The sequence below is a fragment of the Herpailurus yagouaroundi genome, unplaced genomic scaffold (assembly GCF_014898765.1).
Source record: "Herpailurus yagouaroundi ecotype Mexico unplaced genomic scaffold, PumYag 60402, whole genome shotgun sequence".
Taxonomy (NCBI): Eukaryota; Metazoa; Chordata; class Mammalia; order Carnivora; family Felidae; genus Herpailurus; species Herpailurus yagouaroundi.
Genome location: NW_024415383.1, coordinates 1 through 13,454, shown reverse-complemented (window position 1 = coordinate 13,454; position 13,454 = coordinate 1). Strand labels below are relative to the sequence as shown.

Sequence of the window (13,454 nt, the reverse complement as noted above, 5' to 3'; positions counted from 1 at the left end):
AACGTTGAAAAAAAAAAAATTAAAAAAAAAAATTTCTCTCTCCCTCTTTCTTTTTTTCTTTTTTTTTTTTTTTTTTTTTTTGCTAGGGCAGACAGACCTAACCTATCCGTTGTATGAGGCAAGTAAATGCACATGATCTATTCTAAATGTATTCAGAAGGTGAGTGTTGCATCTATGCATAGAATAGCATCCTCTCCTATGGTCTGATTCAAGAAAAGCAGAAAACTTCAGCTACCCAAAGACACGCCTATCATTTATTTGTAGGCCGAGGACTCTCTGAAGACTTTTCGAGAAGGAGACAGAGAAGGAAAGATAGAAATTCATTATCAGAGATTATATTATCAATCTAGCATAGTCTGCTGTTAGATTAGCTAGCCTAGAAACCGGACAGTTTCAAAGGGAATGGGACACCAAGTCAATGTGTTTTGATTGTCGGGAAGGCTCAGTAGGAAAGGCTGAGTACATGGGGCTCTGCCAGGGAAAGCCCACCTAGATGAAACAAGTTAATGAGGGCACATTGGGAATCTGGATGATTAACTAGAGATGAGCAAGTTGAAAGAATATTGATGCCATGTATATGTTACCTCCATTCTATTAATACCTTAGTCCCAATGCAACATCTATTACAAAAACATATTCCCCCATTAAAATATAGATATATAAAGTACATTTCCATATTACTCTACACATTATACTAACGATTAAATATTTCTTATGTCTTTACCTGTCAAATTCAGACTCAAATTTGGGTGTTTTGAATCTTTCTACTGGTGAGTATCTTCGATATCTCCCTGATTGGCCATGATATCTCCCTGATAGGAGATGAGATCTCTCTGAGGAGAAATAAGATCTCTCTGATGGGACAGGAGCTCTCCCTGATGGGGAATGAAATCTCCCTGACGGGACAGGAGATCTCCTTGACGGGAAATAAGATCTCCCTGACAGGAAAGGAGATCTCCCTGATGAGACAGATCTCCCCGACCAAACAGGCGATCTCCCTGATGGGAAATATCTCCCTGATGAGACAGGAGATCTTTCTGATGGGACAGGAGATCTTTCTGATGGGAAATAAGGTCTCCCTGACGGGAAAGGAGATCTCCTTGACGGGAAATGAGATGTCCCTGACGGGACAGGAGATCTCCTTGGCGGGAAATAGGATCTCCCTGACGGGAAAGGAGATCTCCTTGACGGGAAATAGGATCTCTCTGATGGGAAAGATCTTCCTGATGGGAAGTGAGATCTCTCTGACGGGACAGGAGATCTCCCTGATGGGACGGGATATCTCCTTGGTGGGACATATCTCCCTGATGAGACAGGATATCTCCTGGATGGGACAGGAAATCTCCCTGATGGGATATGAGATCTCTTTGAATGATCACGAGACCTCTCTGAGTGACCGTGGTATCTCTCAGTGTGGCCACGAGATCTCTTGGATCGGCTATGAGATCTTTCTGGGTAGCCACGAGATCTTTTTATTTGGAAATGAGATCTTTCTGGCTGGTCATGAGCTCTCCCTAATCGGGCACGAGATCTCTCGGGCTGATCACGAGCTTTCTCTAGTTGGCCACGAGATCTTTCTGTTTGGGCCCAAGATCTCTCTGACTGGTCACACGATGTCTCAGACTGCTCATTAGAATTCTCTGACCGGCCGCGAGATCTCTCCGACTGGCCAGGAGAACTCTCTGACTGATCACAAGAACTCTCCGACTGGCTTTGAGAGCTTTCTGAATGATCTTGGTTTTCTGACGATTGGCTTGAAGATGTTTCCAATTGTTGCTGACTCTCTTCCGACCGGCTCCCACTCCTCTCTGTTTGGGAGGTGGAATTGTCATTGCGCTTCTCCTGCAAAAAAACCACAATTTTGCAAGACAAATAGAATACTGTTTTGTCAAAGCCATTTCTACAGACAATTTTTTTTTTTTTAAGAATTTCATTGCTCCTACTTTTATAAACAGTTTTCGGAACTAATTTGCAGAGAAAACTCAGAGCCCATGTCACTGGCACAAAGAATATCACGCATATAAAAGTTTAATAGAATTAGGGACGCCTGGGTAGCTCAGTTGGTTAAGCATCTAACTTCAGGTTACAATCTCATGGTTTGTGAGTTCGAGCCCCATGTGAGGCTCTGTGCTGACAGCCCAGAGCCTGGGGCCTGCTTCGGATTCTGCGTCTCCTTCTCTCTCTGCCCCTCTGCCGCTCACACTTTGTCTCTCTCACCGTCTCTCAAAAATAAATAAATATTTTTAATAAAAATATAAAAGTCGAATAAAATGTTTTAAATATAGGGGCGCCTGGGTGGTTCAGTCAGTTAAGTGTCCAACTCTTGATTTCAGCTCAGGTCATGCTCTCACTATCGTGAGACCGAGCCCTGCATCAGGCTCTGCACTGAACGTGGAGCCTGCTTGGGATTCTCTCTCTGCCTCTCCCTCTGCCCCTCTCCCGTGCTCGCTCTCTCTCTCTCTCTCTCAAAACAAAACAAAACAAAACAAAACAAAACAAAAAAAGTTTTACGTATAAAAAATTTGTTACTTTGCAAATCTGGATATATTCCAAGGTGTTTTATGTAAAGAAACAGATTCTGTGACTTTACAGCTGAAGAGAGACAGAATATTTAATATTTTGTAGTACAAATCCCTCGAACCAAAGGAAAGTATTCAAAATCGTACTATTTATTCCTCACTTGCTTGGGCTCATTAAAAAGAAACTATTTCTTCAACATAAATTAATACTTACTTCTAGAGAGAAAGACAAATACGTGAGGGGAAAGGTAGCAACAAAGAAAGCAGAAGGTTGACTTAATACCGTTCCATAAATAAATCGGCCTGGCAACAAGTCAGCCTTTCTGCCTTTTCCATTTTTAAAACAAAAGGGCAGTAGAATGAACCAGCCACGTGGAAATAATGAAAACTTTCACAAATCTCTACGATGTTATATAAATGCAAGAGGATGAAACCATATGGACCGTGCTGAGAAATCAAGCTTTCCACTAGGAAATATTGCCTGGCAAACAAAACATGCCCTAGATGCGCCATTATGACTTTCTAACAGAACACTAGCGGAAGCTGAGAGCAACTGTTAAAAGACAGGAAAGTACTGATATAAAGAATATTATTCACATAAAACTTAAGTAAAATGAAAAATATGACAGGGGACCCCAGGTGGCTCCAGTCGGTGAAGTGTCTGACTCTTGGGTTTCAGCTCAGATCACGAGCTCACGGTTCTTGAGTTCGAGCCCCATATCGGGCTGTGCGCTGACGGTGTGGAGCTTGCTTGGAATTTCTCTTTCTCTGCCTCTACCTGGCTTGCTCTCCCTCCCTTAAAAACTAAATCAACATAACAATTTTAAAAAACAGCTCTTCACTCTCACTTAAAAAAGGAAAAAAAAAAAAAAAGACAAATTTGTTACTCTGCGAAAGCACAAAACCATACTTACTCTCCAGCCTTTCTACCATAAAACAGAAGGAGACTGGGTAAAATGCACAGGTACCTCTTCCCTTTTCTAAGCGATTAGTGTTGGCAGCATAGAGACGGCAGGAAGGATTGAGACCCATCTCCTAAAGACCCACATGCAGCAAATACCTCCAAAGGAGCCTGCACGATTTTTAGAAATGTTTTCATCCACTTGGCTATGACAAATTTCCCCCCTTCAAAAATGAAACACACGTTCGTTTTCTTATAAACAACAGGTACTATCAAAAAAAATTCTGCAGAATACATACAATTGTAGTCCACTGGTATATCGAGACTAAATCTTGTGCGGTATAAAACCAGGTTATTAGAATTTCAACACATGATTGAAAACTATAATTGTTATTCAATTAATCGGTGAAATAATCGTGCTTAAATTTTAATATATTTCTTGACCTCAGAGTACTTTTTTTTTTCTGGTGAGTTCTGCTATAATGACGGTCTCAAAAGTCTCAAAAGTATGAGAGATAGAAAGGTGCCTTAGGGGCACTTGGGGGACTCGGTTGGGCGTCAGACTCTTGATTTCAGCTCAAGTCATGATTTCACGGTTTGTGAGTCCAAGCCCCGCATCTGGCTCTGTGCTGACAGTGCGGAACCTGCTTGGGATTCTCTGTCTCCCTCTCTCTCTGCCTCTCTGTCTCTCTCTCTCTCTTTCAAAAGTAAATAAATAAGCATTAAAAAACAGGCTTTACATTTGAAAATACTGAGAATTTTTGGATCACCATATTCTGCACCTGAAATTAATATAACACCGTTGTTAACTATACTGGTATTAAAATTAAAAAAAAAAAAAAAAAAAGGCGGGGTGGGGGGCGCCTTCGTGGCTCAGTCGGTTAAGCGTTCGACTTCGGCTCAGGTCATGATCTCATGGTTCATGAATTTGAGCCCCGCGTCGGGCTCGGTGCTGACAGCTCGGAGCCTGGAGCCTGCTTCAAGTTCTGGCTCCCTCTCTCTCTCTGCCCCTCCCCCGCCCCTGCTCACACTCTGTCTCTTTCTCTCTCAAAAATAAATAAACATTAAAAAAAGAAGTAAATACTGTTTTACAGTAATTCTCAGTTCATTTACGCACCTCAGACATTAGCAGATGTAAACTCATGTCCTTCTTTCCAAATGTTATGAAAAAACTCCTCACCCTACAGATTTACAGGTCACTTGTTTAACCAAACTTTCTCAAGTCCTCCCAATTAGAATGATCACAATATACAACGTACACATTAGAACATATATTGCAACTTGCCTGGCACTAAATTCTTTTATCTTTTTCTCCTATCCCCACATATAATATTTGAAGCAGGATTGCTCTAATATCTTGCATAGCACCTGCACAGGGTAGACATTTAATCAGTATTTGCTAAATCAATTTAAATTTTTTTTTTCAACGTTTATTTATTTTTGGGACAGAGAGAGACAGAGCATGAACGGGGGAGGGGCAGAGAGAGAGGGAGACACAGAATCGGAAACAGGCTCCAGGCTCCGAGCCATCAGCCCAGAGCCCGACGCGGGGCTCGAACTCACGGACCGCGAGATCGTGACCTGGCTGAAGTCGGACGCTTAACCGACTGCGCCACCCAGGCGCCCCATGCTATATCAATTTAAATTAACCCTTTATTTGAAAATGCAACATGATGCCCTCCAAAAAAGAAAAAGACTGGCGTTTATGTAATCTGACCCAAAATGGTTTAATTTCCCAGAACCACCATGCTTTTTACTAAATGGCCACATAGTGCCTGAAGAAGAATCCGCTTAGAGGCCCAGCCGAAAGAGTGGCATGAATTTTAGCTTATGAATCTGGATCTCGCCAACTCTTGTCCAGTGACTGGCTCACTTACACAAGTTCAGAGGTGACGAATTTGTACAACTATAGTATGCCCCACCAGTTGGACCCAGAGTGTATTTCATATCCTGTATCATCTGACTTCTCGGGGTTTTTCTTTTTTTTTTTTTGTAAGTAGAGTTTTTCATTTTTTTTCAGGTTTTTTATTTATTTTCGACAGAGAGAGAGAGAGAGCATGCATGAGCTGGGGAGGGGAAGAGACAGAGGGAGACAGGATCCGAATGGGGTTCTGCGCTGGCAGGAGAGAGCTTGATGTGGGGCTCAAACTCACAAACTCAGCCGAAGTCGGACGCTTAACCTACTGAACCACCCAGGCCAGGTGCCCGACTTCTAGTTTTTATGATTCATTCACAAGTCTACTAAAGCTGTTTTATACTATACCCAAAGATCAAAGACTCTAGATGAGGGCAAAAATGAGAATGATTATGCAAGACAAGTCACAAAACCAATCATCTACTTTGGCATTTTGTAAATTCAAAATTTCTCGCAAGGACTGAAAATAGCAAAACTTAAGTGTTTATTAAAACAGTTACGGAGGACAAAAATCAATGAACAAATACTGGGTTTCAATTATGTTCAAGGCGCCATGAGGGAGTACTATGAAACAATCTCTGCTCTCAATGGAACTGAAAATAATCTTTAATATTAAGAATTATATTAAATTTAGGACCGTTTATATTGGTTAATTCTCAGCATTTACATTTACCTGATTATCTACAGGCTGCTCGTTTGAAGTGCTTTGTTCAGACTTGAACTCAGAAGATTCTTGGCAAGGTTTTTCATCTTGATTTCCTTCGTCAATGTTGTTTGTGAATTGTGAGAGTCCTTGAAAAATGATTATTTTCTGTATTTTCAGTCAGTAAATTCAACATATTGTTCAGAAGTATTATCTGCAATCTCACTGTTTCAAGGCTATGCCCTGGGTTTCGCAAAACGTGACATTTCATTAGTGTGATATCATCTGAGAGTCTCACTGAATTCTAGAACAGTCTTTGCCCTACTGTTCCTATTTGCGTATCTTAATATAGTAGTCTTCTTTGTATGCAATACCTCAAATTTGTTTTCATATGACAACAAAGTTGGGGCATGGTATCTGAAATTAACTGCAAGAATACCCTACTGGAAGAAGGAGAGATGGAAAAAAAACTATCTGCTTTGTATTAACCATACAAATATTCGCCTCAGTTGTCTGCTGTGCTTTGGGTGTAAAGATAGTTGCAGAAACAAAGAATATGGATCTCCAAAAGGCTCACAAAGATCAATTTTACATTTAGTTAGAAACAGGAGAATGGGCTACCTCCCCATTCTTAGCAGATTGATTCCTCTAATAACCACCATCCCTCCTTTTCTCAGAACCCATTAAGCCACTGAAAGTTTCAGACAAGGACTGTAATGACGCTGGGTAGGAACTGGTGGGGGCTTAGAGCATGCACACTGTCAGGATGGTTCCAGGCTGCTGACTAAACCATGGAGATCCTGAACCGTTGAACAGACTTCTCTACAATGGCAATCTGCAGCACGTTCTTATTAAAATATGCACACCGCACTAACCAATGGGATTGGCAATACAAAAAGAAGACTTTTTGCATGCTCTTCTGTACTCTGCTGTACGAGCGTTCATTTTTTTCAAAATGTGGATGCCACGGTGCCCAGGTTACTAACCATGCCTTTATGCGTCCTGTGTTACCTCCCCAAAGTAGAATGGGACCAACAAGCCAGGCTTGTGAACTGGCGCAAAATATTTCTTATTCTCATCGTGCTCTCCCTTAAGGAGGTAACACATAGAAATTAAAAATTTGTTCTCATTTGTCATGGCATACATTCTTACCGAACCAACATGCCTATATTTTCAGGAAAAATCAAACTAGCAGCATAAGGCAATTTTAGAATACATTCCAAGTTTGTGAATTTGCTTACCTAGTTATTCACAAATATTTCAGGCTCTTTACAATGTTTGATTTTTTAGTACACTTTTACCTTGCTGCTGGGGACGTCCACGAGCATTTGATGGCTGTCTTGAAGTTGGGCTCCTTTTCTCAATGCCCTCTTTCCCTTTCTTGCTTGATTCACTGTTTACGTCTTCTACCTTATTAAGCGTTATAGTGCCATCTGTGTTAGAAAATACAAAAAAAAAAAATGAAGACAATAGAGAAAGGCGAGTTACAACGTGTCTCAAGTGAATAACCTATATTCTACCTCATCATACGTTAGAACACTGTAAAAACTGGAAGCCCTAAAACATGACACCTGTATAAGAAGGAACTTGTAAAACCATAACAAAGATCAAACAATGCAGATATTTTAGAGGTCGGTTTCCTGAAACAACAAAGAGAAAGAGTCCCGTTAAACAGATTTACAGTAACGTCATTTATGCAAAAATAAAATTCCTTCACAGTGACGTAGCCTAAAGAGGAAATCATTTAAATGAATGCTTTTACTAAGTGTTGTTTTAGCTTGAGAGAAACACAGAGCAGTAGAGTCATTCTTGATTAAATGTCAGTGCCAGACAATTAGTTACATTCATTTTTGTGAATTGTAAGAAAGGAAATAATAGTGATGGACGTTCACAGGAAACACCAAAGAGGCAAGGAACCAAGATTAGCATAAATAGCAGGGAGCAAGTCAGACTTTACCTTGTAGTCAGGCATGTTCTTAACGCTCTCAGATAGACAGCACTTACATGGCACGATTTGAAGGATGAGAGACACATACAACCTGCCTTAAAATCTCTCTCCTGATATCTGCGATGGGAAGACTTAAAAGTTGGATGTTCTATCAATGGATGCAAGCTTACTTAGGTCAAGCTATCTTTGGAAATGGGCACAAGCTGGGGCACCTGGGTGCCTCAGTCGGTTAAATGTCTGACTCTTGGGGCGCCTGGGTGGCTCAGCTGATTGAGCGTCTGACTTCGGCTCAGGTCATGATCTCGCGGTCCTGGGTTCGAGCCCCATGTCAGGCTCTGTGCTGACAGCTCAGAGCCTGGAACCTGCTTTAGATTCTGCGTCCCCCCTGCCCCTCTCTCCACCCCACCCCTGCTTGTGCTCTGTCTCTGTCTGTCTTTCAAAAATGAATAAACATTAAAAAAAAAAAAAAAACCTCAACAATCGAGTATCATTTCTTGACAAACGGGTTTTAAGCCCTGGTTCTGTCTGCCTGTCAGGAGCCAATGGTTGTTAACGTCTCGCAAAGACACGGCCCTTTAATTTTCGGTTCCTTGTATTCCTTCTGCATTCTCTTACCTTCTCTTTTTTTTCCCCTCCGTTCTTTCCCCTGTATTCTACATTTAAAGTCTGTACAGATCTCTGGGCAGAGTTTTTTTCTCATTACAAGAGTAAGCGAGTGCACGAATCAAAACATCTTAGAGGACACCGCAGGAAGAGTTTTTCATCTCCAACCTCTCGCCCTCATCAGCCCTAAAATGGCTGCCACCCAGCTCTCGGGACCCAGTGCAATGGGTGACTTCCTAAACAGGAGAGCAAAACTTCAGAGAGGAGAAAGGGAAGAGCAAGCTCCTTCCTGAGTCAGAGGTACGTTTCACAATGACACGAGAGAGTGCTCCGGGGCCAGTCTGCCTAGTGGCACTCCTGGACAATTCTCAGTGACTGAACTTTTCCTGACCTCCCAGTCACCAAAACTAATGGCAAGCTCGGTCTTAGAGTCACAGAAGGATGAAACAAGGCAGAAAATGTCTTGGGGCGCCTGGGTGGCTCAGTCAGTTGAGCATCCGACTTCGGCTCGGGTGGCGGTCTGTGGGTTCGAGCCCCGCGTCTGACTCTGTGCTGACAGCTTGGAGCCTGGAGCCTGTTTCAGATTCTGTGTCTCCCTCTCCCCGCTCCTGTGCCTTGACTCTCTCTCTCTCTCTCTCTCTCTCTCTCAAAGATAATGAATAAAAAAAAATTTTAATATCTTAAAAACTGAACAGGCATTTGTTGAGTGTTTCATGTATGTCAGGTCCTATAACCCGGTGCCCCTAAAAAGCATAATTATATTCCTTTGTATTTTAGAACGTGTTGAAATCACTATTTTACTCTTTGTGAACATTTAAAATGTACTCTGGTTTTTGTAGACCCTGTCCTGTCATTTTTTAAATACTTAAGATACTAGAAACCTCAAAACGCGTGACTTAGGTTCCCCTCCATTTCTGACGGACTTTGTATATGCTTCCAGAACACTGAACACGACACAGAACTGCACATCTGTACTTTGCTGTCGCTGCAACTGAATCATGGGCCACTCGAGAGGAGGCCACTGTTTGTCAGGGTACCCAGTGCCCAGTCCAGGGCTCAATACAGCGTGGATGCTTTATAGACGTTTATGGATCTGGGACCCAATGCATCTAGCAAGCAGAAAGTAATTGTTTTTCTCTGACACTACAGTACTTTTGCCTTAGTCTCCTGTAGACCGAGCAGCGCTGTGGCCAGTTCCAATTCTGGTCGTATTTTTGCGTGACCTGAGCCAGCCAGGCGCCCCATATTTTTGCCTTTTGTTTCTTAATTTTTTTTAAATGTTTATTCATTTTCGAAAGACAGAGGGAGACACAGCACACGCAGGGGAGGGGCAGAGAGAGAGGGGGACACAGAATCCGAAGGAGGCTCCGGGCTCCGGGCTGTCAGCACAGGGACCGACGCGGGGCTCGAACCCACAGACCGTGAGACCATGACCTGAGCTGAAGATGGACGCCCAACCGACTGAGATACCCAGGCGCCCTGCCTTTTATTTCTAAGAAAACACTATAATACGTTCTGAAAATGTTTACTGGGACAAGGACAAAAATAAATTTGTACAGCCTTTTCCTATTTTATCACATCGTCTTACAATGAAAGTAGTAATCTTGCATTCAGTATACATGATATAGATAATATAAAATTATATGTAATATGTGAATGATATAAATAACATAAAATTTTTCTTTTTTTAATTTATTTATTTTGAGAGACAGTAAGGGCTAGCAGGGGAGGGACAGAGAGTGAACGAGAGAGACAATCAGTAGCAGTTTCCGTGCACTGTCAGCTGGGAGCCCTGTGTGGGGCTCGATCTCACGAACCGTGAGCCCGTGACCTGAGCTGAACACGAGAGTCCGCAGCTTAACCGAGTGAGCCACTCAGGTGCCCCCAAACTGCTTTTCTAATATACGTGTGCAGCTATCCAAAGACAAGTATGCATTGTTAAGAGTAATATTTTCACCTTAATAAAATCATGGGGAAATGTACTAGAAAAGTATGGATTTCTCGTCAACTCATAGAAGCAACACGTATTTGCTCCCTCATGATGTATTTTTCTTGGCTTTGAACTGGAAGGGCCTTTCATGACTAACCAGTTTTGCCTGTTCCCCGTCTGTCTGAAATGGTACAAATATGGATCTGGGGAACCAACGTTTAAGAGTATAAGACAGTGAAATCAACAGCAAAAAAAAGCACAGGAAGCATTAGGTTTGATTTCAGTGCTATAGATTCTCCTTGGCTCTGGAATTTCCCCCCCATTCAGGCTCCGGGTGACAGGGCAGAGCCTAGACTAAGGCAAATGAAGCACTCACCTCACGCATAATTTTTAGGACGCTCCAAAAAAAAAAAAAAACAAAAACAAAAACAAAAACAAAAAAAAAAAACCCGGTTTTTTATAACACAATATTTTTAAAAATAAAAATTAATGCGGGGGGGGGTGGGAGAGCTCAGTTGGTAAAACATTCGACTCTCGATCTCGGGGTTGTGAGTTTGAGCCCCACACTGGGTGTAGAGATTACTTAAAAATAAAATCTTAAAAATGTTTTTTTTTAATCAACACAAGAACAATCCCTGATGAATAAAATATCAACAACAGAAACCAGATCAGACCGTGTGTGTGCAACCTTGCCCCACTTACTTCATTCCAGTTCCTTTCCTTACAGAAATACACGACCAGCCAGAGGGCTGAAGTTTGTCCATTTGATTTTTTTAAATATTTCATTAAAACTATCATCTCAATCGTCAAATCTGTATTGCCTCCCTAAATTTTGCACCTTTGGCAAGGGCCTCGCTTGTCTCACCATAGTCCCAGCCCTGCCCAGTGACCCAATATTCTTTTTTAAAAGTCATTTTAGGGATGTCTGGGTGGCTCAGTCAGTTGAGCATCCAACTCTTGATTTCGGTGGGATCGAGCCCCACATCAGACTCCACACTCAGTGTGGAGCCTGCTAAAGATTCTTTCTCTCTCTCTCTCTCTCTCACATCAAAAAATAAAATAAATAAAAGTTACCTTAACGCCACAAAATATTTCAGAACTCACAGTGGAGCCTGTGGCGGAGGGCAAAAAGCCAGAATCTGCAGTCTGGAATCCACACGGATTACGTCTTAGAAGAGTAAAGCTTAGGGGCGCCTGGGTGGCGCAGTCGGTTAAGCGTCCGACTTCAGCCAGGTCACGATCCCACGGTCCGAGAGTTCGAGCCCCGAGTCGGGCTCTGGGCTGATGGCTCAGAGCCTGGAGCCTGTTTCCGATTCTGTGTCTCCCTCTCTCTCTGCCCCTCCCCCGTTCATGCTCTGTCTCTCTCTGTCCCAAAAATAAATAAACGTTGAAAAAAAAAAATTAAAAAAAAAAAAAAAAGAAGAGTAAAGCTTACCGATACCCATCATTAAACAGATTGTTAAAAACACTTTAAAGGAAAAAAAGCAAGAAAATGTCTTAGGTACTATTCTGGGCCATTCCCCCCTCAGGGGTAAAGGGGGGATGGCAGGGAATAGGAAATTTCCTCAACCTTATAAAAAGCATCCAGGAAAAACCCACAACTAAAATGATGATTAACGGTGAAAGACTGAAAACCTTCCCCCTAAGATCAGAAACAAGTCAAGGATGTCCACTCTTATGACATCTATTTAACGTTTCATTGGCAATTCTAGCCAGGAGAATTAGTCCAGAAAAAGAAATCAAAGGCAACCAGATTTGAAGGGAAGAAGTGGAAATATCTATATTCTCAGATGTCATTATCTTACATAAAGAAAATCTTAAAGATACACACACACACACAAATTAGAGGCAATAAACAAGCTTGGCAAAAGTGTGGAACACAAGATCCATACACAAAAGTAAATCCTATTTCTATACACCAGCAATGAACTATTCAAATATGAAATTTTTTTTCCAAATATGAAATCAAGAAAGCAATTCTAGGGGCTCCTGGGTGGCTCAGTCAGTTAAGCTGACTGCAGCTCAGGTCATGATCTTACGGTTCATTGGTTCTAGCCCCGCATCAGGTTCTGTTTGGACAACTCAGAGCCTGGAGCCTGTTTCAGGTTCTGTGTCTCTCTCTGCCCCTCCCCTGCTCGCATGCTGTCTCAGTCTCAAAAATAAATAAACATTAAAAAAAATTAAAAAAAAAAAAAAAGAAAGCAATTCTACCAAGACCACCCAATAGAGGAAACAATAGTCTTTTTTTTTTTTTTTTTTTACCAAATGATGTTAGAGGACCTGGATACCCACATGCAAAAGAATGAAGTTGGATCTTAGCTCAACCATTTGCAAAAAAGCAACTCAAAATGGGTCAAAGATGTAAATGTAAAAGACCAACCTGGAAAACTCTTAGAGGAAAACCTAGAGGTAAATCGTCATAATTTCTTATCTATGATACCAAATCATGAACCACAAAAGAAAAAAACAAACTGGACTTCATTCAAAGTAAAAATTCTTGTGCTTCAAAGGACACCGTCAAGAAAGTAAAAAACCAACCCAGAATACAGCAGAAGATATTTATGATTGTATACCTGAGAGGGGTCTAGTGGCCACAATATGTTAAAAAAAAAAAAAAAACTATTACGACAATAAAAAGGCAAACAATCCTCTTTCATTTCAGAAGTCTACTCCGCCGGCTCCCTGCCACTTACAAGATCCTCCCTGACTGATCGTTTGTCGTTCTCGGCATTTCTAACAATTGCCCTCACAGCTGCTCCCTGTCTCAGATTTTAGATCTGAACCCCTGCTCCTTCCTCATTTCTGAAGTCCCCACTTATAATAAGGTCACCTCTCCCCCGCGCTGTGCCTTTCCATTTCAAAGTTTCACCCTCACTGCGCCCCAGCCCCCCACTTCTAGGATCTTCCATCCCTGCTCTACTTCTTCCGTTTCTAAGGTCTTTTGCTTTGCTCCAACCCCACTTCTAACGTGGGCTTTTCTTACTCCTCCCCCCCG

At 41.9% G+C, this 13,454-nt stretch overlaps 1 protein-coding gene across 1 annotated transcript; it reads right to left on the bottom strand.

Annotated features, from left to right (window-relative positions):
- Positions 1-728: 728 nt before the first annotated feature.
- On the bottom strand, positions 729-7,411 carry LUZP4 (leucine zipper protein 4; the record flags this gene model as incomplete). The annotated part of the gene is made up of 4 exons (XM_040466460.1): positions 729-1,291; positions 1,356-1,842; positions 6,009-6,127; positions 7,280-7,411. Coding segments are annotated over 4 exons (1,265 nt in total), but the record flags the coding sequence as incomplete, so codon positions are not given.
- Between the last annotated feature and the right edge of the window lie 6,043 nt (positions 7,412-13,454).